The 26958-nt window shown below is 40.7% G+C and overlaps 1 protein-coding gene across 1 annotated transcript in view; it reads right to left on the reverse strand.

Annotated features, from left to right (window-relative positions):
* The window catches only part of pcdh15a (protocadherin-related 15a), a 361007-nt gene that overhangs the window by 315359 nt on the left and 18690 nt on the right, over window positions 1-26958 (reverse strand). Inside the window, exon 2 of the mRNA XM_067421546.1 lies at window positions 3444-3562. Within this exon, the coding sequence (XP_067277647.1) occupies window positions 3444-3534 (91 nt within the window). The 5' untranslated portion in view covers window positions 3535-3562. The remainder of the gene's footprint in view (window positions 1-3443; window positions 3563-26958) is intronic.

Raw genomic sequence — 26958 nt, forward strand, 5'->3', positions numbered from 1 at the left:
CTCAACTAGTCGAAGGTCTCTTCTGAAAAAGTATGTAGCTACAGTATTACAAAAAAAAAAAAAAAACAGCTATATAAATAAACTATGGAACCATTGTGTTAAACAGTAGTTTTCATTTTTACTACATACAAATTAAAAGACATAAAGTGCCAAATTCAAGGTTCCAGATTCAAACAGATCCTGATGAATCATTTATTTGAACCAGTTCTACAAAAGAAATAATTTCAACAAGCTGTTACTACTGACACAGAGCTGAAAGATGCAGTTAAAGGTAAAGCGTATGTAATCCCTCCTGTTCAATCTGCCCACTCCAAGCACGACTGGAACCCGGGTCCGCCGGCATGAGAGTCGGAAGCTCTAACAAGGAGGTTAAATGCTGCAACCCTATATCATCAGTTACTAGAGCGTCTCTTGAGACCTGAGGAGTGAGGTTTACTCGCACATGTCTTCTTGGCTCTTCCAAGCATTATAATGGCAGTGAATAGAAGCCCACAATTTGAAGACCAAAAAGTGTATCCATCCATTATAAATCTAATCCATACGGCTCCGTGGGGTTAATAAAGGCCTTCTGGAGTTTCTTCTGAAAAATATCCATATTTAAAACTTCATAAAGTAAAAAAATGTAGCTTCCGGTGGCCTTCCATATTCAACTTACGAAGAATGTGTAATTTGCTACCATTATAAAGCTTAGATTACCCAGGACATCTTTTTAATATAACTCCCATTGTATTCATCTGAAAGAACAATGTCATATACAAGATGGCTCGAGGCTGAGTAAATCATGGGCTAATTTTAATTATTAGGTGAACTATTCCTTTAAATTAGTAACACCCCCATTTGAAGTTGGTCACTCAACAATTCTTCTAAGGCAGCATACTAAACAAAATGCACAAAACGGACTGATTTGAAACACTGTACATAGTCAGATAACACATATAGCTTTATTTACAAAACACAATGTTCACAGTTGTAATAGTCATATATTAGCATGCTGCTAAGCTAATGACTCAATATTCTAAGGGCCTTTCACATAACTTGTGTCAAGTTTCCCCATCATATGAGGCTTTATGAAACAAATTTGCGACAACTAGCGAGTTTGATATCCGCCAGTCAAGCCATTTCTAAACTATTTGATGATGACCTGTCATTTTTTCAATGACTATTCTAAAATTGTCTGTAAATTTGTGGCTGTCGTACTTGATTTTGCCTCATTAATGCAGTATTTTGGAGCACAAAGCAGCAAAAAAAAAAAAAAAAAAAAAAGGTTTAAAGGCTGTCACACTTTATGAAGAGATCTTGAATCTCTCATAATTTCAATTTATTCATCTATTTTTTACATTATTTGTTTTATTTTTAATACTTGCACATGCTTTGTTTTCTGTCATCTGACCTTTATTAGGCTTGCCTTGCTTGAAATGTGTAATTGTCAACATTAGTATGTCACATAGCTTTTATATATAAAAAAAAGAAACAAAAAGAAAGTAAAGATAACAGCTATTTTTTCCCTTCTGTGATGCTTCAAAGCCATTGCCAGGTCTTCTTTGTGCACATTTCCCACTCTACTATCCCACTTTACTTTATTACCCAGAAAAAAAAAACTGCCCTTTTATGAAACGAGAGCATTTTTGGAGTTGCCAAAAACAGTGCACGCTGACAGTGAAGTGCCTTGACCCCTAGAGGACTGCACAGTTTGGGGGCCTTTTAGAAGTTTTGCTCTGACATTTGTGCTTTTTTCAGTTGCTTATAAACATATTAATGGCAAAAGTGTCATTACACTATATTCAGCACAAACTGGGCTACCATAATATGCTAGCAACATGTATGTATGTACATGCTTGTATTTTTGAGAGAATAACATTTTTGCATGGTTTAATCACTGAATTAAGGCCACAAAACAAACAATAGATATGTGTCCACAATACTTTGACTAATGGATGTTGTTTCCCAGAATTTTTGCATTTAGACCTTCAGAGACTAATCAGAGACTAGACGTAGCATACCCTAATTTTTACTTGCATACTTCTCACATGTTGCTGATATCAGGGGCGTCACTACACCCTTTTTGTATTTGCAAACCTCATTATGACCCTCTTATCAATTTTTATCAACGTAATTGCATTATCAATTTAAAACCATAATTTACATACAAAGCGTTATGGAATCATTTAATGTTGGTTTCTTCATCTTTCAACACACACAAGTGCACACAAGTCTCGTTTACAAGATAAAATGCTTCAAACAAACATACAATCCTCTGACACGATCTGGGATGTCATTAAAATAAACCATCCACTTCAAATTAAATTTTTCAAATTAAGGATCGCTGCAGTGCATTTTTGGATTCTCAGGTTTGGATCAAGTTAGAGATTTTGAACTCACAAACTTGAAGACAATTCACAAATATTATTATCCTGCCGATAAATAACCAGTTGATAGACAGTTCTTTACTGTATATTAACGAGCCATGATGTGACATTGCTTGTCAATCACAAATAACATTTAGCTACACTACACTGAAAAAATTGTTACCTAAAAATTGTGCTACAAGTGGTAACATCAAAAGTATACATATATATTTTTTAAATATCATGTTTTATTAAACATTACTGAATCAACTTTTAGGGATCAGATCAGATTTAGGGGTCAGATCGGGTAGAAATAGCTCTTGAAAATAAATATTGCTAATTTTTTATTAATTGTATGTCTACAATCACAAGCTACACAAATCTAAATGACTATTATCAATGATGCTGTGTACGCTGGAAGTACCTGCCTGTGGCACTATTTACAGATTGCTGTATAAAATTGCACCATGGATATGTTGTAGTGTACGGCAGAATTACAACCATCAACCGTTATACATAATTTTACCACCAAGCCCCACACACAACATCCTCACTGCGCTCTTCAAATCATACAAAAATCAATAACAATAAACGCTGCATGAAAAAAAGACAAGGATATCTGAAAATGTCAACTACAGACGCCCACCAATCTTTTATCCTCATCTGCTAATCTGAACAGTCTGACAATAGCCACAATTTATTTGCCTCTATTTCCACTCAGCCTCACGGCATTTCCAGCAACGTTTTGAGATTTTTATTACGGTTGTCAGTTTGTCTTTGGCAGACGTGACGGTATAATTCATACATCATCAGACGCTCAGTTTGGAGAGCTGTATCTGGCTGCTTCAGTAATGAAGGTGTGCAGAGAAGATGCAGAGACCGATTTGTGAGACGCTGCCACACAGAGATAGAGATACAATTATCTCTCTGACTTCGCTCAAAGCAAAAACGCTGGGCTGTAACATCCCATTTCACCAACTCCAGGAACAAAATGGAAAGTTACGGCCCTGGTGCAAGGTTTATTTTGCAAAAGTAGTTAAAAAAAATCTCTCAAGCTAGTGGCAGGGAATGAATGATGCACATAACTGTGAGTCTAACCTTCAGTTCTTTGAGCCAAGATTTGGGAGATGATAACAAATAAGCCAATCGCCAAACCCAGACAGCCCGATCGCCACCAGCTCCTCCTCATCTTCAGTTACTGCCTACTGCCAACCCACCTGCGGAAAAACAGACAGAGATGGTTTCATTTTAACAATTCAAAGACCAATAGATTGCTGTGAACCATGCATGCAGCATGTGACAAATGTACAAGATATTAAAATGTATAATAAAATTGTGATACTTTTTTTATTTATTTTTTACTGAGGTTACCTAAGCCCCTTTCACACTACGATTCCGGCAAATACACGGATAATGCGACCCGGCATTTGTTCCCTGGCCGCTAGATTTGGCCCATTCACACTGCCAGCGAAATACCGTAATATGTGCGCTTTCACACACAACGCTTAACGGTCCCGGGTCGAGTTGACACGTGACATCCTGATGTGACGTATAATGGCGAGCGATCTCAGCTTCAGCGCGGATAGTAAGGAGCTCCGTGGTCTCGACTTGTGTCCAGTTTGCGCACATTTCTGCTTGTTTAATTTTAGTTTCTTTTGTATACGAACACTCTCTGCGTTTAAAACACCAACTAGCTCTTCTGGCACTGCAGGGTTGTATTATTGAAAAAACAAGCTCTAGGAGTCGCACGATAACTACTTACACGTTGCGGCATTAGTTTCGGCTTTTGTTCACACAGCGCTCGTCCCGGGTCGAATACCGCAATATTGCTAGGTCCCCGACCCGGGTCGAATTCGGTAATCAATCCCGGGACATGGTTGCTTTCACACAGAAGGCGACCCGGCAATGTTCCGGGAATATTGCTGATCCGATGTGCAGTGTGAAAGGGGCTCTAGAGAAGATTTAAACAGTGATTTGTAGATATCAGTCAAACACTTCCAAGACACCAAGTAAATACCCAATGCCCAACACCCAACACACACATGTTGGTCTATGTCAATGGTCGGCAACTGGCGGCCCGCCAGCAATAATATCTGGCCCGTGGCACGCCCACATCTGTCAAATCTGGCAGATTGTTTTGATAGCGGCTGGTTCTGAAATATATCTGTCAAGTGTAACGGAGGTGAGCTAATGAGAACTGTGCAGGTAAACTCCCGTTATTTCAAGAGACGCTCAGTTCGCCTAGTGGCCAATGGAAAATTATGCAGCATTTAACCTCATCGTAGGAGCGTCAGACTCCCATGCAGAAAAGACCCGAGTTCGAGCCCCGCTCAGAGCGGACAGTGCGAATTTATATCAACATTCAATCAGTTTTGTGTTAAGTGATTTTGCCTTCAAAAAATACAGCAATGTTTTTGCAGCAATGTTTTATTTTGGGATAAATTCAGAGCTTCCAATTTGAAAAGTTCTGAAAGACATTCAAGAGTCTGTGGAATAGATCGCTAGACACGCCTCTAAAAGAACCGTCATGAAATGTCCGGTATGATGACAAAACGAACAGTGAAATATTGAAACGTTTGATTATATCGTGGGGCGTCGGCACCAACATGTGAACAATAACAACTGAAATTCAGCTTCCTTTTTATCAAAAAATATTGACAAGAACCAGCAAAAAAGGTGCCATGCTTCGTCTCGTGGTGCCGTCTGATTCTTTGTGACAACTTCGTTGCAGATTAGACACACCAGCTTTGCATTCACAAAACCAGGTCGGATGCATGCAGTCCTTCCAATTCTTCTTTGTATCCCTTTTTCGCTGTTAACTTTCCCCTTTAGACTCTTTGATAGTGCTATCTTAAGTGTTAACATCACTCTGCAGTCGATGTAATCGTTTAGCCTAACTCTAAAACGCAAACGATTGCAAAAAAAGTAGTTTACTACGTGAGGATGCCAAGGAATAATTTTGAGCGTAAAAGTATGTTATGTGACGTCAAATAAGGTTTACAATAGGTTCAATGTGTAACAAGCCAATTAAAATACATTTATTATTCAGAATATGGAAAGTGGAAATAATAAAAAAATTCGTTAAGAGCAATCAAACATGCCAATAATGGGCTTATTATTCAAATCCTCTTTTATGTTTTGAGTTATTTTATTTATTTATTAAATTATCCCTTGACTATATTCTGGCCCGCCATCTAGTGGCAATTTTTTTTTGGCCCGTGGCCAAATTTACTTGACGACCCCTGATCTATGTGGTTTACAGGGACTCTCCATAGGCGTAATGGTTTTTATAATGTACAAACCGTATTTTCTAACCCCCTACACTGCTCCTGCCCCTAAACCTACCCATCACAGGAACATTCTGCATTTTTACTTTCTCAAAAAAAACATTATTTAGTATGTTTTTAAAGCTATTTGAAATATGAGGACATTTGAAATGTCCTCATAAACCACATGTATAGTCTAATACCAGTGTAATACCCATGTAGTTATACACATTTGTGTCTTCATACACCACATAAACAGGCTCTCACACACAGACACACACACACACACACACACACACACACACACACACACACACACACACACACACACACACACACACACACACACACACACACACACACACACACACACACACACACACACACACACACACACACACTGGTTTCTGTATTTTATGAGGACTTCCCATAGACATCATTATTATTTTAACCCTTCCCCCTAAACCAACCAATAGAAAACTTTCTGCATTTTTAGATTTCCAAAACCGCTTATACATGTATTGTGATTTATAAGCTGTTTTCCACTTGGGGACCAAAAATATGTCCCCACAAGGACAAGGATTTCAAATATTTCATCTTTTTAGGGAACACCTGAACCACACACAAACACACTCACTTTCTTCTGCACAAGTCAATAAATTACTCATGGGAGCTCAAACTTCAGTACTGATTCAGTCAAAAGCAGATAAGTCTGTGCATTAAGCTGGCATGTGGATATTAAGTCGATTTTGCAGGCATGGTTACTGATCAGTGCACACTGAATTAATCCCAAAATGAAAGTTACATATGAAAAAAAAAGATAGAAAAGATAGAGATAAAAAAGATTACACAGCAAGAAACAGTAAGAATTTAAATACGGTAAGATATAAGGGCAGTTATTTTATATAATTAGTCTATCAACAATGTCTAAGGGATAGATAGATAGATAGATAGATAGATAGATAGATAGATAGATAGATAGATAGATAGATAGATAGATAGATAGATAGATAGATAGATAGATAGATAGATAGATAGATAGATAGATAGATAGATAGATAGATAGATAGATAGATAGATAGATAGATAGATAGATAGATAGATAGATAGATAAAGTAAGTAGACACTCTGGAAAAGACACAGTGGGGGATTTTTAATATATATTTTTTAATTCAATGTAACTTGGCACTCTTTGTAATTACTTCTGAAATTTACTAGCAGAAAAATTGAATTGTTTCCACCCCCCCCCCCCCCATTGTTTTGCAGGTGTGAATGCTGAAAAACAATTTTCAATGTAAATCCCTTCTCAGAAATAAGGGTTTAATCTACTTTGCTTTATAGTGTTCAAGGACAGATAACACTTGATTTTGTACAAATATACACATGGGATTAGAGCATTAATTTGGGCATGTGTGTGCTTGTCCCGTCATGAGGCTGGCTGTCTCATCGGCTGCTGCCTGCACGTGGAGGTTGATGTAGAGATAAACTTAAAAAACAAGTGTCTCCATTTGATCTGTCACCTGTATTCATATTCACAATCTCTACGATGTGCCTGCGGCAGCCATAAGCCACTGAAACACTTTAAAACCATACGATGATGTGCGTCAACACAGTCACCTAAATACAACATCAGACCGCATCGCCGCCACTGTCAGATTCTCTATTCCCAAAAGAGTAAGCAAGTCTCTGGAGCATGATGGGTGAAAATGATAGTTCCCACTTTAACATTTCCACAGAATGCTCAACAGCTGTGACAATACACAACAAGAAGGGCTAGAGAAACACAGGAACTTGCTAACACCGTCTCTCCTGTTTTCAGCTTTGAAGTTTATGTTTGAGGAACATAAGCAAGGTCCAAAATTAACAGTCATGGCAACATACCCCACTTTCTCTGGCTGTTATCAGGACCCTTTAAAAATGCTGTGGTTTCTGTAAGAGGAATCTAGTCTACATATCACACACTTTCCTTCATTTTCTACAGCTCACCTGTGCAGCTGTGAGAACTGACGGACAGTTCTGGTGTGAGGCAGCTGTAGTTTCATTACTGAATTGTTACAGAATTACATTACAACCCAGAGAAACCAAGCGATAAACTAACATGCTGTTCTGGAGATAGTGGAGAAACAAAACGGCAAAAGATTTAAAAACAAAATAAGCCACACACACAAAAAAACGTTTTAACACTAATTAAAAACATTTAAGCTGCATTTAGGGAATATATCAACTGATAAAATGTGTAGCTCGAAGGCAATGTAAGTCACTTTGAATAAAAGCATCTGCCAAATGCAAATACATATACATAATATTCATGACTTAATGGCGGAAATCCCAAATTAAAAGGATAGGCAGTATTTAAATGAATATACAGATTGACCAGATATCAAAAACATATCAGATTTAGAACCACATTTGAAAGTAATCCAAATTGGATGCCAAAAAATTTGCATCTCATAAGTGTTTGCGTGCCAAAAATGTCCATCTATGCCAGATAAGAAAAGTGACTGACAGCATAAATTCTGCTTTAAATTGATAACATTCCAGTTTTCAAGGCTAGAAGCACACCTAGAAATTAAAATGCTGTTACCTGATTTACTTTCATATAAAATAGAGCATATATATAAGTATTTAAACACTACTGCTAATTAGCAAGTTCTCCCACTTAGAAATCATGCAGGGGTCTGAAATTGTCATCATAGGTGCATGTCCAATGTGAGAAACATAATAAACATTAAAAAAATCCAGAAATCACATTGTATGATTTTTTGTATGTTGAAAATGTATGTTAATATTTGGTACAGTAGCCTTTGCAATTACGGAGGTCAAACATTTCCTGTAGTTTTTCACCAGGTTTGCACACACTGCAGAAGGGATTTTGGCCCACTCCTCCACACAGATCTTCTCTAGATCCGCCAGGCCTGTCACTGAGAAACACAGAGTTTGAGCTCCCTCCAAAGATTCTCTATTGGGTTTAGGTCTGGAGACTGGCTAGGCCACGCCAGAACCTTGATATGCTTCTTACAGAGACACTTCTTGGTTATCCTGGCTGTGCTTTGGGTTATTGTCATGTTGGAAGACCCAGCCTCGACCCATCTTCAATGCTCTAACTGAGGTTGTTCCCTAAAATCTCGCAATACATGGCCCCGGTCATCCTCTCCTTAATACAGTGCAGTCGCCCTGTCCCATGTGCAGATTTAAGCAGGGGAACCTTCCGTGCCATGCATGATTTCAAAACATGACTTCTTTTTGCATTACCAACAGTAACCTTGGAAGGTCCCAGCTCTTTTCAGGTCATTGATCAGCTCCTCCCATGTTGTTCTGGGCTTATTTCTCGCCTTTCTTCGGATCATTGAGACCCCATGAGGTGAGATCTTGCATGGAACCCCAGTCGGAGAGAGATTGACAGTCAGGTTTAGCTTCTTCCATTTTCTAATGATTGCTCCAACAGTGGAACTTTTTTCACCAAGCTGCCTGGCAATTTCCTCTGCAGCCCTTTCCAGCATTGTGGAGGTGTACAATTTTGTCTCTGGTGTCTTTGGACAGCTCTTTGGTCTTGGCCATGTTAGTAATTGGATTCTTACTGATTGTATGGGGTGGACAGGTTTCTTTATGCAGCTAACGACCTCAAACAGGGGCATCTAATTTAGAATAATAAATGGAGTGGAGGTGGACATTTTTAAGGCAGACTAAAAGGTCTTTGAGGGTCAGAATTCTAGCTGATAGACAGGTGTTCAAACACTTATTTGCAGCTGTATCATTCAAATAAATAGTTAAAAAAATAACTATTTTTTAAATTATGTCCCTCACAGTGGACATGCAAGCATATATGATATATTCCCAAGTTCTCCTGAGTCCATATGGGAGAGGCAGACAGTAGTGGAGTATTTTAACTTTCCTTTTATTTTTACTTGAGTACAAGGAAAGCACTACATGTTTAATGCAATTAAGAGTTAAAGGTAAAAATACAACTTGTATTTATGAAATGTAGTGCAGTAAAAAGTATTACATTATATATTATTCTTTGAAATGTAGTAAAGTAAAAGTTTTCCAAAGAAAAAGACTGATGAAGTACACTTAAAATGTACTTCAGTAGCAAGTAAAAATACTTCACTACTGTCCGCCTCTGGATGCCAGCAAGTTCTCTGGGCCTGAGCTCATCTCAGATTATCCAAAAGAGAAGTGTAAATGTGTGCTGTGTTCATACAAGTCAATGTTTCAGCTTGTTTTAGGGAAAAATTTACATTGAATTCTTAGTCCTAAATACAAAATGGACAGTCCAAACTTATATCAGCGACAGGTGCAAAAGCAAACATCAGTCGTGGTATGAGGGGTGCATCAGTGCAAAGGCATGGGTGAAGACGTGCATATGTGTGAAAGTAACATTGACGTCGAGGCATATTTTGGGATTATGCATATACTGCCATACATACACTGTCATTTTTTCTGGTAAGCAAGACAATGCCAGGCCTTATTCTGCATGTGCTGCAACACAGTGATTTCTTAGACACTCTACACCATAAAGTGAATGTGTTTGACTGCTTGACTGTAGTCCAAATCTGTTTCCCACTAAAAATATGTAGCCCATCATGAAAAGGGAGATTCAGAGAATGATGACCATGGACTATTGAACAGCAATAGGGCAAATAATACACGTTCCACAAACTGCAACAATTAGTATCCTACACATGTAGCACATGTATACACATTCTACACTCTCAGAAAAAAGGTACAGTGCTGTCACTGGGGCGAAAGTGAAAAGGTACATATTTGTACCTTACTCACCCCTAAATGATACATATTAGTACATTAAAAGGTACATATCAGTACTTTAAGAGTGCAAATAGGTACATAGTATTACCTTAAAGGTACATATTAGTACCTTTTCGGTTTTGTACCTTAGGTTACCGCCCCAGTGACAGCAATCTACCTTTTTTTCTGACAGTGTATATTTGATATATTCCCCCATGACTAAATATATTTTGCTGGAATGTGCATTAAAGAACTCACGATGCATTGTGTCTGGACCAGACTGCCAAAAAAAGTTAAAATACATAAAAATGGATGAAAAGGTTCCACATTATTTTGCTGTTGAATATCTTGTTCCTCTCATAAATACGTTAGCTTAGAAAACAGCATTTCATTTTTATGTAAAATAGGCACTGTAGAAATATGTAGCTTACTCCTGAATGTTTATCATTTGATAAGTGGTATAAAGTGGTTCACATATTTCAAGCAATAGTCAACAGTAGTTAAAATTCAGTGTATACAGTGGAGTATACGCAGTAAGAAGTACTATAGTTCTTATTCTCAACACAGCCGGTGAAGCACTCTTTAGCAGATCATTCACATTTCATTCATGAAGTGGGTTTGTTTTCTATTAACCAGCAGGTCTATAGCGTCAGCCCTCATGACTGCATTCACTCTGTTTAGCTACATATTTAAAACAACACAGAGAATGAATAAATCTCATGTCATCTTTAAAGTAGATTGAAACCTGCAGCCCTTCCTGCTGCTGGTGTAACAGCGATCAGTGTAAGTTTGATCAGCCTTTTTGCATCATTATTGTGCTGCCTGTAATGTTCCATTATTTCAACAACACTCTTCAAATTCTCAGCTTGCGTTTCTTAAGAAGAGCACAGATGGCTGGGCAGGGTTTTATTATCAAGGGTCTATGCATCTTTCACAGTAACATTTGATATCAAAGTACAAAGCTGCTGGATTTCCAGAAGGATCCAAAGACCTCTGAACAAGCTGCCTCCTGCTGTCAAAATTACCCAGAAGACATGAAGTTCCTAAACACCAACCCCGACAGCAAACGTTTTACATCCAGACTGTTATCCCTCAAACGCCCGCTCTCGTAGATCTGGATTTCCTCTGATCTGTCTTGCTATCAAAACACACAACTGATGTCAGAATGACAATGTGCAGATTTAATTAGCATTCACTGACCCCAAACAGAAAGAGCAATTTTTCTACTGGGATTTAAAGTATTTGCATAATTTCAACATATTGCTTATACTCATGAGTTATGTCTGTGAAATTATCAGTATACAGTAGAGCATGTACAAATATATATCTTCATTAACAAAAAGATAGATCAGTGAAGTTTTCTCTATGAAATTTTTTTTTTTATATATATATATATATATATATATATATATATATATGGACTGGCCATAAGGTTTCCCTGCCAATGGCCCAAATGAAATGAAATTACATGAAACACCCAAGACAATAGGAAAGGCTCCAGCATCCCAGCAACCATGAAAGTAAAGTAAAGTAAAGTAAAGTAAAGTAAAGTAAAGTAAAGTAAAGTAAAGTAAAGTAAAGTAAAGTAAAGTAAAGTAAAGTAAAGTAAAATAAATGAAATGAAATGAAATGAAATGGACTGGCCATGGGGTGTTTCCCTCTCTATGGCCAGAGACAATGGAAAGGCTTCAGCATTCCAGCAACCATGAAATAAAATGAAATAAAAAATTAAATTAAATGGCCATAGGTTGTTTCCTTGCCAATGGCCCAAAACAATTGGAAAGGCTCCAGCAACAATGAAATGAAATGAAATGAAATGCAAAATGTAATTATTTGAAATGAAATGAAATGAAATGAAATGAAATGAAATGAAATGAAATTAAATTAAATTAATTAAATTCAATTCAAATGAATTGAATTGAATTGAATTGAATTGAAATGAAATGAAATGAAATGAAATGAAATGAAATGAAATGAAATGAAATTAAACTGACTGGGTGTTCCCTGACAATGGCCCAAGACAATGGAAAGGCTTCAGCATTCCAGCAACCATGAAATAAAATGAAATAAAAAATTAAATTAAATGGCCATAGGTTGTTTCCTTGCCAATGGCCCAAAACAATTGGAAAGGCTCCAGCAACAATGAAATGAAATGAAATGAAATGAAATGCAAAATTTAATTATTTGAAATGAAATGAAATGAAATTAATTGAAATGAAATGAAATGAAATGAAATGAAATGAAATGAAATGAAATGAAATGAAATTAAATTAAATTAAATTAAATTAAATTAAATTAAACTGACTGGCCATAGGGTGTTCCCTGACAATGGCCCAAGACAATGGGAAAGGCTCCAGCATCCCAGCAACCATGAAATAAAATTAAATTAAATGGACTTGCAGTGGGTTGATTCCCTGTCAAAGGCCAGAGACAATGGGAAAGGATCCAGCATCCCAGCATCCATGAAATAAAATGGAATGGCCATAGGTGTTCTCCCTGCCAATGGCCCATAGACATGTATATCGATCTCTTCAGTGGCGCAATCAGTAAAGCATAACGGCGGCTTCACTCAGCACACACAAGCAGTGCGGTGGCAGCGCAGAAGCTGCCCGGCGGAAGCAGAGCGCGCCCGTTGTGCTTTCACACTGGCAGCGTTTTAAGGTTAAAAGCAACCTTAAAGTTAAGATATGCCTCCAGTTTCAACCATTTAAATGCCAATGGCCTGAAACAATGGGAAAAGGCTCCAACAACACCGCAAGAGGACTGGCCATAGGGTATTTTTTGTCATTTGCATTTTTAGTGCAAATAGTGTGCCCTGTTGGTAAGTGTTATTCACACTAGCTCCACCTAACCTGTTTGGCCAAACCAGATGAGAAAAAAAAACAAACAAGTATATCAATGTCTTCAGTGGCGCAATCAGTAAAGCATAATGCAAGGAGTGCGGTGGCAGCGCAGAAGCTGTGCGTATGGAGAGCGGCAGCAGAGCGTGCACCTTGTGCTTTCACACTGGCCATTTTGTCACCTTTTTCGGTGCTCTGACCTATGTCTCGTGCTTTGATTTATGATGGACAGCATGTATCTACTTCAAATGTGACATGTTCCTCTCTGTCCCAGAAACATTTAAAAATAACATGCTATATATAGATAGTTTACATGATGAAAGTAACCTTAAAGTTAGGTTTGCATCTAGTTTTAATAATTTAAATGGGCCTTAAAGTTTTAATAATGAATGCATTTTTATAAATATAATCATTTACACTCTATGATACTATTGCATCCTGTTAATGTACACCACTACTGAAATGCGAGTAGTAGGTATCTCTCAAAAAAAAACTATAAACTGCATGCAATTACATATATTGCAAAGAACTTCTACTTTTACATGGTGTAAATAGAATATATCTCTACTTTCACTTAGTAAATAGGATCTACAGCTATTTGCACTTAGTGTAAATATAGCCATTGACATTTTTTTCTGCCAATTATAAAATAAAATAAAATAAAATAAAATAAAATAAAATAAAATAAAATAATAAAAGCTACAATCAGCGATGGAAGGGCCCTCACACTGCTCCTTGATCCGGTGGCTTTAGGAAAAAAGAGCACGGTGGACAATGTCTATTTAAGTAGGAAAATATAAGAGGAATATGTTAAAGTCATGTGTACTGTTTCTAGCCTTTTTAAAACTTTTTGACACACTTAATATATTATTAGAAGTCCATTAGAGTGTTAAACATGTCACTTCCTGTTGTCAGCAGGTGGCGCTATGACTGTTACTGAATGTGGGCATGGACATTGCATACCAGAGTTACAGGAACTTCCTGTCTGGGGCGAAACATCCAAATTTGTCAGGCCGCCAGGGACACGCCCTTTAATGAAAACGCCTCGGTTACGACTGTAACCTCGGTTCCCTGAAGGGGGAACGAGCGTTGCATCGAAAGACGCTTATGGGAACGCTTGCGTGATGAAGTCATGAAGCACATGTGAAATCAGTCCAATAGTGTGAGGGCACGTCAGAGGCGGTGACGTCACCAGGAAGTATAAAGCCTGCCCAAAACACAACCGCGCTAGCTTCGAAGTCTGAAGTAGTGCTTTGACAGGCATGTAGGAGATATGGCAGTACGATGCAACGCTCGTTCCCCCTTCAGGGAACCGAGGTTACAGTCGTAACCGAGGCGTTCCCTTTCAGGGGAACTCCCGTTGCATCGAAAGACGCTTATGGGAACGTCATACCAACGCCACCATAGCAAGACGTGCCTGTCCAGTGTGCAGAAAACAGCACTTAGAGAGACAAGACCCCAGACCCTGGAGTAGAGTCTAGGTCCAGAGAGTAAAACCTAACGAATGTGTGCGGTGAGGACCAGCCCGCCGCATCACAAACGTCTTGAAGGGCCACTCCTGAAATAAGAGCCTTAGAGGCCGCCATACTCCTCGTAGAGTGAGACCGGACGGCCAAGGGGGAAGGCCGTCCGACCGACTCATAAGCCAGTGAGATAGTCTCAACCACCCACTTGCTCATTCTTTGCTTAGATGCCGGTGCTCCCCTGTTTGGGGGCCCAAAGCACACAAACAGTTGGTCAGTCTTACGCCACAAGGCAGCTCTGTGGACGTAAGCATCTAAAGCCCTAACTGGGCAAAGCAAATTACTGTTCTCCTGGTCCGGATTGAGAAAAGGTGGAGGGCAGAAGGCCTGCAGTACAATAGATCTAGCTACATTAGTAGGGACCTTAGGAACATAACCTGGCCTAGGATGAAGGAAGGCCTTGACCATGCCAGGTGCAAATTCCAAGCACGAGGGTGCCACTGACAGAGCTTGAAGATCTCCTATCCTTTTAAGAGAAGAAATAGCGAGAAGGAATAACGCCTTTAACGTAACAAACTTGTCTTGAACCTCCTCCAAAGGCTCAAAGGGAGCCTGGGAGAGGCCCTGGAGGACCGTTCCCAGGTCCCAAGCCGGCACCCTAGTGCGAACTACAGGCCTCAGCCTAAGAGTACCACGAAGGAAACGAGACACCAGTGGATCTTTACCCACCGACATACCACCCAGAGGAGTGTGGTAAGCACCAATAGCCGCCACGTACACCTTTAAGGTGGAGGGGGAAAGACCTGCATCAAACCGTTCCTGCAGGAACTCCAACACTGTACCCAGAGGGCAGTGAACTGGATCCTGGTGACGGTTCCTACACCAGGAAGTGAACACCGTCCACTTCAGGGCATAGAGCTTCCTCGTGGAGGGAGCCCTAGAGTGCAGAATGGTCTCTACCACATTGGTAGAGAGACCCGAACTCATGAGCTGGGCCCCTTCAGCGGCCACGCCCACAGGTTCCATAATTCTGGACGGGGATGAAATATTGATCCCCCTGCTTGGGACAGGAGGTCCCTCCTGACTGGCAACTGAAGTGGATGCCCATCGAGGAGAGACACTATATTGGGGAACCAAACCCTGCCCGGCCAACGCGGGGCTACTAGAATAAGGCGCACCTGGTCCCTGCGAATTATCTCTAGAACTTCCGGGAGTAGAGCGACCGGGGGAAAAGCATACAGACGCAGCCTCGGCCACGCCTGTACCATGGCATCCACCCCCAGCGGAGCTGGATGCGTGAGGGAAAACCAGAGTGGACAGTGAGACGTCTCTCGAGACGCAAACAGATCCACTTGGGCCTGGCCAAACTCTCTCCAAATCTGCTCCACCACGTCGGGGTGGAGCCTCCATTCCCCGGGCCTCAACCCCTGTCTCGACAGTGTGTCCGCTCCTATATTCTGGACCCCAGGAATATAAGCCGCTCTGATAGAGAGAAACTTCCCCTGAGACCATAGGAGGATCTGGCGTGCCAGCTTGCATAGCGGATGTGAACGCAGACCCCCCTGGTGATTTATATAGGCTACCACTGCCGTGTTGTCCGTGCGGACTAGCACGTGCTGGCCCCTGAGGTCTGTGAGGAAATTCCTGAGGGCAAGAAAGACCGCCAACATCTCCAGGCGATTGATGTGCCATGAGAGATGACGGTCCCCCCACAGACCTTGAGTCGAGCGACCCTCCAGGACCGCTCCCCACCCCGTGAGAGAGGCATCTGTCGTTAGCATCCTGCGACGACCAGAAGCCCCTAACACCGGACCTAGGGCCAGAAACCAAGGTTTTTTCCACATAGACAGGGCCCGTAAGCAGCGCCGCGTGACCCTGATCATGCGAAAGGGGTTGCCCCTCGGGGAAAACCCCTTGGTTCTGAGCCACAACTGTAGGGGTCTCATGTACAGCAGTCCTAGAGGTATCACGTTGGATGCTGCTGCCATGAGACCCAACACTCTTTGAAATTGTTTTACAGTAAGTGACTGGCCTAGTTTTACTTTCTTTACTGCTGACAGTATGGATTCTATGCGTGCTGGTGACAGGCGTGCCTGCATCAGCACCGAGTCCCACACCACTCCCAGAAAGGTGGTCCTCTGAAGTGGAGAAAGCACACTCTTCTTGGGGTTCAGCCGCAAACCCAGCTCCTTCATATGAGCGAGAACGACATCTCGATGCCGAACCGCTACCTGATGCGAATGTGCTAAAATCAACCAATCGTCGATGTAATTCATAATGCGAATCCCCTGGAGACGCAGAGGCTCCAGGGCTGCATCTACGCATTTCGTGAAAGTGCGGGGTGAAAGTGCTAGACCAAATGGAAGCACCCTGTATTGGTACGCTTTCCCCCCGAAAGCAAACCTCAGGTACTTCCTGTGATATTGAAGGATGGATATATGGAAATATGCGTCCTTGAGATCTATCGTGACAAACCAATCCTCGGATCTGATCTGTGGCACGATTTGTCTCAGGGTTAACATCTTGAATTTCAGTTGCATGACCGCCTCGTTCAGCACCCGAAGATCCAAAATGGGACGCAGACCCCCACCCTTCTTCGGAACTATGAAGTACCGGCTGTAAACGCCGGCTTCCCTGTCTGAGTGAGGTACATATTCTATGGCCCCTTTCTCTAACAGGGCTTCCACTTCTAGCTCCATTACCAGAACCTGCTCGGGGCCCACCACAGTAGGTAAGACCCCCGAAAACCTGGGCGGGCGAGACCCGAACTGTATCTGATACCCTTTCTCTATCGTATGCAGGACCCAACGAGAAATATTTGGCAGTAGCTTCCACGCCGCCAAAAATTTTTTTAGAGGTACCATCCTCTCGAGAATGGCTTCTGGTTTCTGTTGAGCTGCCAGGACGGCGCCCTGTAACGGCGAACCGGCAGGGAACACCTGAACTGGCTGCTCTAGGACCCTCCTTGGAGGGGGCGTGTTCCCCAGGACCACTACCTTTCGGGGTGGACCCTGGGACGCACGCTCGTCGGAGACTGCTGCGCCCTGTAACACCAGAGGTGGCAGGGTTGGCAGAACGGCCCCCGGAGGGCGCCGAAGGGAGACAGGCACCGTATAATGAGGTGTACTCTGCCTCCCTTCGGGGGAGAACGCCCCCATAATCCTGACCCCTTGGGCGTCAGGACTTCTTTTTAGCAGCCTTCTTGGACGCAATGACGGTCCGTAGATCCGTCTTACCCCTCGAAGGCTGCGGCAGACTGCGCTTCCCCTGTCCCCAATCTTTTTGAGGGGGAGCACGAGAAGCCACACTCTGCTTTTGTGTGGCACGGTATGAAGAGCCAGCTTTTGATGTTTGGGGCTGCTCTCTGTGCTCAGCAGCCCCAGTGAAATGTGAGCGGCGGGGGAGGAGTTTCTGGAACGCTACCGCTTGTTTGGATGCCTCCTGGAACCTGTCGACAACCGTGTTTACAGTGTTGCCAAACAGGCCCGAAGGAGACATGGGCGCGTCCATCAGAAAATTCTTATCTTTCTCCTTAATAGAGCTCAAATTCAGCCAGAGGTGTCTCTCAGTAGCCACCAAGGCTGCCATAGAGCGACCAATAGATTTGGCCGTCTCCTTGGCGGCCCTGAGAGACAAATCTGTGGCCCGACGTAGCTCACACACTACTTCGGGCCCAATACCCCCGCCCTCATCCACATCGCTCAGTAATTCAGCCTGGTAGGCTTGTAGCAGCGACATCGTGTGTAAACATGCCGCTGCCTGACCAGACGCTGAATAAGCTTTACCCACTAAGGCAGAGGTGGTGCGTACTGGCTTAGTGGGTAATGCCGGGGCCTTTAGGGAAGATGCCGACTCAGGGGATAAATAGCTTGCTAAATTATCTTCTATTTTAGGCATCTCCCCATAACCGTGCTCTTTATAATTCATTATAGTGGAATAGTGTGATGTTTGTGCACTATACACCCTATATGAAACCGGTTTTTCCCATGATCTTGACACCTCGGTGTGAAGATCAGGGAAAAATGGTAGACCCCGGCGTTGAGGCTGTGACCGGGTTGGCAAAAACCGTTCGTCCAACTTGCTTTTTGAACGAACGTCCTGCCTGTCTGCGGGCCAGTCAATGTTTAATCTCTCCACAGCCCGAGTCACAACCTCAACTAGCTCTTCAAATGCTTGTGATTGAGGAGGCGGATCCTCTACTTCTCTGACACTAACACTCTCCAGCTCCTCAGAACTGGAGAGCTGCATCAGAGGTGCCTCCCTCGGGGTGGAAGTAACCGCAGTGCGTGCTTCCAACCCCAGAGAAAAGGCACTGGATCTATCAGGTGAGGGAAGAGATAAGGCTGAGCCCGTCTCTATCCCCGCTGATAGATCCACTTGCGAACCCCAGGACTGTAATCGCCGCTGTGCCTCGGCAGCAGCGGGACCAGAGCCCCGGGGAACGCGAGCCCGAACGTCCTCGCGAAAGAACGCCAGGCGGGATCGGAGCGTCCGTAAAGGAAGCGCTTCGCAGTGCCCACAGCCAGCGCCCTCGAGCGCTGACCGTGCATGCTCCTCTCCCAAACAAGCAACGCAAAGACTATGTGTGTCCCCACCCGAAAGGAAGCGAGGGCAAGGGTGCACACACACTCTAAACTGCTGCTTTTCCGCCATAGTGTTGAATAAGAGTTACTTTACTAACTATCAAAACACTGTATTTTCACTGATCACAAAGCGCTACTGAAGACAACAGAAGCTAGCGCGGTTGTGTTTTGGGCAGGCTTTATACTTCCTGGTGACGTCACCGCCTCTGACGTGCCCTCACACTATTGGACTGATTTCACATGTGCTTCATGACTTCATCACGCAAGCGTTCCCATAAGCGTCTTTCGATGCAACGGGAGTTCCCCTGAAAGGGAACTCTAGATGTTCGCCATTTAGCGTCGCCAAGACCTTGTGATTACTCACCAAATTTGGAAAATGGCAAAAACTGCAAAAAAACGAAGAGGAAATTCAAAATGGCTGATTTCCCTTTGCATTTAGGACCAATATTCTTTTTTGTAGGTAAGTGGCACATTAAACACATGTACCGAATATCGTACACATACGTGAAACGGAGCGGAAGTTTTACTTCGCTGAAGTTTTATAGGTGGCGCTATCGAGCCACTTTGCCCCACCCAATTGTGAAACCCATATCAGATGTACATTTTCGCCAGTTCTGACGGGTTTTGACTTCTTCGGAGAAGAAGAAGAAGAAGAAGAAGAAGAAGAAGAAGAAGAAGAAGAAGAAGAAGAAGAAGAAGAAGAAAGAGGGCCATAATAATTTGCATTGTATTAAAGGTATACATTTTCATCAGTTAAAATGCATTACCTGGGAACCTTTCCCATGACCTTGGTGTTGTTAGCGCCATGCTCTCTACTGTTTGAGCTACAGGAATGATGATTGCAGTGGTAAAATGATCTTATTTGTAATGTTTCATTCCTTTGGGCTCTAAAGTTTAGAATTATCAGAGTATTGTTTAATGCTGGCTATAAACTGAATGAATTGTGTTTGAACTATTATTTCTTTACTCAAGGGCCATCTTAGCCTTTTTTTGTGCGCGGTGAAGGATAATGGATCAAAGTGATTGGCATCACTACGTTTTAGCAAAGCAATCAGGGGTAAGAAGGCCATTGCTGTCACTGAGGACTATAATATCAACCAAGCACACCTGTCTAATAGCACTCTGCTTTTTCCACAGGCAAATAAGAAATCAATGAAAATTGCTGACATCTCTTGCTAAAACCTATTACAGTCAATGTCTGACAGTCTTTTATTCATAAAATGTTCTGTCAAGCTAAACCCCTCATCAAAGACACTTTGATGCTATGTCATGCTAGGACACTGTTTTGCATTTCTAAATAATTTAAAATGACTAAACTTCACTGACAAGCCACTCATTCGCCCAGCATGCGTTCAGAAGCCACACGATGGATGATCTCATGACAGGTAACTGATCATCGCTAGGCCGTCCTTCCGGTAAATCATCTGTTATAGACACCAAACACCGACAAGACATTACCGAAACTTCGCAGTGAAGCTACAATAGAAGGCTGTGTTCCCTCCTGCCTTAAAGGAACACTCCAACGTTTTTAGAAAGAGGGCTTATTTAACTTCTTTCCTACATTTAGATATGTGGGCATTTTGTCTATAGTATGTGCATGCATTGCTTTAGTTTGGCAGGGTCTCTGCTAACTTAGCTTAGCATAATGAATGGAATCCCATGTTGCTAGCTAGCATGTCCCGAGTAAAAGTGATTAAAAAAAACACCCACCTAATTACTATTTGTGGCTGGCGTATTCACAACGAGTACAAATAGCGATGCAGATTTAGGGTGCTTTCAAACTTGGTTCGATTGCCTGGACCGAACAAGAGTTCGATTGATCCCCCTCCCCTGCCCCCACTGGACTGTGTTCATATTATATTTTTTGGGTCCGAACTGTTTTTTTTTTGCCTCATCAAAGCAGCAGCTGTTTATCCGGTTGCTTAGTAACGACAGTGGGTGTGAAGGCAGCGAAATGCATAGCATTGCTCCCGTCACTTTTATATTTTAGTTTTTAATCTTTGGTTTTGTTACCAAAGCTTCAGTACATTATGGCACTTGTGTCTATCTTCCGCAAATGCACTGCAAATGCACTAAAGAATGTTGAAGACGAGCAGAAATTAGATCTACAGCTCTCTGCTTGCAGAATGTTAGTGATGCTCGTCAGGTAAATGAGTGAAAACACACATTTTTATCAACTCATATGTCATTAATAGCGGTTCACTTCCGCGATTTAGTACGATTGCGTTCACATCAGCAGCGAACCGTACCGGAGTTCACATGAACCAAACCCCAGACCAACTCTTTAAGCAGACTCGGGTGTGGTTCACTGGTGCGCACCCAAGTTCGGAAGAACACATCATCCAAACAAACCGAACTCAGACGTCAATCGAACCCGGGTGCGCACCAAAAACGCTAGTGTGAAAGCACCCTAAGACTAGGCGATAACCTGGGCAGATACTGACATGAGACTAATATGAAGGCCACAAGAAGTAGTAATGGGGGGGTGGATCACTTCACTTTTACTCAGGACATGCTAGCTGGCAACATAGGATTCTATTCATTATGCTAAGGTAAGCTAGCGGCGACCCTGCCAAACTAAAACAATGCATGCACTGAGACAAAAATGCATTAGCCCACATATCTAAATGTAGGAAAGAAGTTGAATAAGCCCTATTTCTAAAAACGGTGGAGTGTTCCTTTAAAGCAATAGAAATCTAATGGATCAAATTGTTTACTCTCCCTCATTTTGATCCAAAAATAACAGCCTAAAGATATGGAATAACATCAGGGTGAATAAATTATGAAAGAATTGTCAATTTAACTTTAAATATTTCTTTAACTCTCTCATCTTCTCTTTAGTTGTTACCTGACTAGAGGGCTGAGGTGAACCAAAAAGAGTGAATGCTGCCAAAGACAGCAGCTCAATTCATTACCCAGCGTGAGATGCAATCAGAGGACGAATGGGGTCCAAACACTAATGACTCCTTGATTAACCCATGTCAACGACCTAGACATGTTCTAATGCACCCGTGATGGCAATCAAGCACAGAGATGCGTTACTGTATGTTGAAATCTACACAGAATGTGTCATATGAATAAGGCGGTAACCAAGATCTACACTATTAAAGCTAAACATTCACTTTTAAGCAGACAAAATGCAATATGGTTGCTTGGAGACTTATGTCAAGCACATTGAGGAGAATTTTTCTCCCATCTATTTTTTATTATTATTACTATTTGTATGCACTCGGTTTGCATGCATTTTTTTTATAAAGTAAGGTTAACTAATTTGATTTTACAGTGTTACTGAGGTTTTTGCTCTATAAAACTTATAGTTAAAGTTATATATTAAATAATTCACAGATAGAAATTTGGATATTCCCTCATATTTTAAAGAATGTTGGTAACCAGTTTTGACCAGTAAATTTCACATTTCCCAAAAAATTTAACGTTCCACAGAAGAAAGAAAGTCATTCAGGATAGGAATTAAGAATGCCAAACATTTGGTGCATCCCTAATTCCAATCCAATCTCAGTAAGTTAAAGAACAGAATACATTTTACCGAACAATGACATTTTTGATGACGCCATCAAATATAACAACCAGCATGTGTGAGAGAATAGAGCACATGCTTCTTAATGCAGCAAGCATGTTGGAAGTGTGGAAGCATTAAAGTGTCAGAGAAAGACGCAAAAATGGCCGTTTGCAGACACTGTTCTGCTGAATTGTCTAAACCCCCTTAAAGGTCCAATGGCATGGATTTATTTTTTTATTTTTTATAATGTTTCCTGAGGTGTACTTATATTGTTATTATGGCTTTTACATAAAAAATGTCACAATTTAGAAATAAAAGGCATTTGTTCCTATACTGATATTAGCCCTCTGGATTGAATGCTCTGTTTCAAGGGGCGTGTCTGCTGTGAGACATCAGTGAAAACACTGCAGCTGAGAAGTGTTATTTTACCGAGTTGTTGAGAGCGCAAGTTTATTTTGTTTGTATCTGAGAGCTCTGAATAATCACGAGTGAACTTTACAACATTATTTCTCTCACAAAATGCTTTCACCACAGCTAACAACAAACACGACATCGACATGAATACAGTTAAGAGCTTCTGTTGAGCAGTTTAACCCTTAAAGACCTAGAACATTTTTTGGGGTGCCTCTTCTTTTTTTTTTTTCTCACACATTCTAGAAGATAGCATTAAGTGCTATATATCATTTTAAACAGGAGAACCTAAAGTTTCCATCAAACTCATTTGATGTTCCAATTTTACATTTATTTATTCTAAGAATCGATTAAATTAATATAATTTTAAGAAAAAACGGCAGCAAAAATGTGGTATTTTTACTGTGAACTCAAACAGAACTTCATGAAGTTTGGATTTTTTCCTTTAGAAAGTTAGACTTAGTTGTTTTAGACTTCCAGATGAAATTTTGCCTACATGTAACAACCCATCAGCAAGTTATAGCCATTTATTATAATATTATTCTAGGCGTTTCTAGGTTTTAGAGTGAAAACAGGTGTATTTTATTTACAGACAATGTCTCCTAAAAAGCTCAAAGAGTAAAGTAAATAGAAAGATTGTTATAATAACAACACTGAAACAAACATTTTTCTTCAGAGAAATCTATTATAATTTGAACATGAAAAACAAATGCAAACAATACAAGTTGTGACAATAAACCGTGCAATAAAATATAAAGAGGCTACGTTTTACACGTGGGCGGCTATTTTCATGAACGGACATTTCAACCTCTCCGCAAATAATCTTCTCAAACACAAATTGAGGAAAATATACTGAGTGAAAACAGTGTAAAACACAAACTACATACAAATAGAGAAATATACTGACTTCAGTGTGCGTTGCTATGTGAGAGAGCTCTTTTACGCTGTTTTCACTCAGTATATATTCCTCAATTTGTGTTTGAGAAGATTATTTGCGGAGAGGTTGAAATGTCCGTAAAAAATAAATAAATAAATAAATAAAATAGGGCCGGGACTTTAACGCGTTAATTAAGATTAATTAATCACGGGTATTTAACACGTTAATTAATTATGCAAAAAAAAAAATGTTTACCACACTTATTTTTGCACCGCGGAACGTTTTTCAATGAATGAGTTTCGACGGACCGATTATACTGGAACACCAACTAGCGCTCCGGAGTCACGACAACAACAAACCATAGTGAAGTGAACATGAATGAAGAAGCTGATGAGACCGCTTTGCTTGGCCCCGTGGATGGGAAATTTTGTTTTAAAAAGGGAAAGGATGGCAGCGTCTACAAGAGCATGGTTGTGTGCAAGCTATACAACAAAGAATTTGCGTATCACCGCAGCACATCGAGCCTCAAATATCACAAATACGCTATTGCTACACTTAATGGCAAACATTGCACTGCTGGACTGAAATAAATAAACAATATTTTGTTGATTAAGCGTATGTATTCAGTCATTATTCAATGGGATACTAAAAATACATGTGAAAAATTACTTCTCATTGTTCTCAGATCATTACAAATTTATTACAAAGCCTCTAATTAATTAGATTAATTTTTTTAATCAAGTCCCGGCCCTAAAAAAAAAAAATCCATGCCATGGGACCTTTAAAGGGGTACTCAGCGCTGGGAAGATGAATCTGTATTTAAAATGGGTTATCAATGTAGTAGAAATGTGAAATTATTTTTGAATTTGGTGCCTTCTAGACTGAGAAAAGACAGAAAATTTATTTTTGTAGAATGGGGATGAAAGACTACAATTCCCAGAATGCTTCGCTGCCCTGTGAGGCCATTCCCAAAGCCACCTACTGGATTAATGTGACTGAGTTGTAGAAGACACTACAATTAAAAACTGAACGTGTCTGTTAAATATAATGAGTGAGTCACCGCACGAGTATCACAGCACTGAGCACTAACTGCAGGAGTGAGAGAAATGAGGTCTCGTGATGAGAGCTGAGGTAATCGCGACTACACTCGCGGCATACATTCACAACGCGAGTTCAGTCTGGCGTGTTTCAGTTCAATGCCTCTGCAAGCTTAACTTTCATAGAAATTAATTTGAGAAGTTAAAAGACTTGAGCTTTCCCTGCAAGCTGAGTATGATCTCCCATCCATCATGCGGAAAAGTTGGGATCAATGTATTAAACTATTGCATGTTAATGCTTTTGCTTGGCAAAATGTTCTGAAGTTTGCTAATTTGCTGAACAAGACATTTGTGACTCTGGACCTCAAGACCAGTCATAAGTCGTACGGTATATTTGTGGCAATAGCCAACAATTCATTGCACCCTCAGATTCCAGATTTTAGTAGTTGTATCTCGGCCAAATATTCTATAATATCATAACAAACCATAAATCAAAGGAAAGCTTATTTATTCAGCTTTCAAATGATGTATACATCTCTCTCTCTCTCTCTCTCTCTCTCTCTCTCTCTCTCTCTCTCTCTCTCTCTCTCTCTCTCTCTCTCTCTCTCTCTCTCTCTCTCTCTCTCTCTTTGTATGACCCTTGTGACTGGTTTTGCGGTCCAGGGTCACATTTGTAGTTGACCTAAAATAATGTATCAGCTGAACTTCAAAAAACAAATTAAAATTGGTGTTCAAGGTGGGTTAACATTCCAATTTGCCTATACAACTGGGTTTACAACCATTGGTTTCCCATGGTTTCTTATGAAATCTACACCACTGCCTAAACACATCGAGAGCAACGTTTAGCCAGGTGCACACTGTGATTTATAATATTCCTTTAAAATTGTTTCTGTCAGCCTGTACAAACATGATCCCTGCTGTAAGCCATGTCACACTGTAAAATCTAACTGTTGTCAAAATGAATTAAAAAAAATGAGCTGCATTACCCGTGGGATTAAAATGGTGGCTACAAAAAATTCTCAAGCACTCATTTGGTCATGGGTTTTCTTGAAAAACAAAGACAATTTAGTGGTCATCATAGAAGAATTCACACTGCAGGACTGTGCGCCAAATCTTCTGACACTGCCAAAGTTTCACAGCGGTCATTAATCTGCTGTGGATGAATGTCAAACTAACAGTCAAAGACTTCAAATTTTAGCCTTGGATCAGAGAAATCTTTTAAGAATGGCAAAATGATTGTCTTAGACAGCCACATTGTGGCCAAAATCGCAAAGTTTGCACCCAGCTTTAGATGGAAACAAAGTAAAAGTTCTGTTTGATCTCTCTAGAAAAGTGCATCCGTTGGTGATCTAAGTAAACATCTGTGAATTGGCGTCTGAAGGTTGTACTTCACCATTGAGAACTTCCAGCAATACAAACGGCAGGTCACAAAATCAAATATATGTGCTGTATATGGCTATTTATTGAGAGTGTGATTGCTGTCTGAGAACTGGCAACATTGGTTTGAAAACAGAAAACACATTCAAAGCAACTGTGGACAGATCTGAGGTCAAATCAGAGCAGCACCTCATTCAGACTCTATCAAAATGGTTAACACATCAAGCTGTGGATTAATTAAATGTGTTATGGATGTCTTTCATGGGCTGTATGAAAAAAAAAAACGAAAAAAAAAACATTGATTTGCTGTAGAATTGAATATAAAGTCAAAAGCCACTATTTACCACATAAAATATATTTATCCACTCTTAAACACTCCTATTATGTTGCACAACAATGCAATATATAAACACTGCTAACATAATTCAACAATAAAAAGTTGTAAAAACATTTAAATTCACTAAATTAATTATGCAGATCAAGTAGTGTTGATAAA

The sequence above is a fragment of the Pseudorasbora parva genome, chromosome 17 (assembly GCF_024679245.1).
Source record: "Pseudorasbora parva isolate DD20220531a chromosome 17, ASM2467924v1, whole genome shotgun sequence".
Lineage (NCBI taxonomy): Eukaryota > Metazoa > Chordata > Actinopteri > Cypriniformes > Gobionidae > Pseudorasbora > Pseudorasbora parva.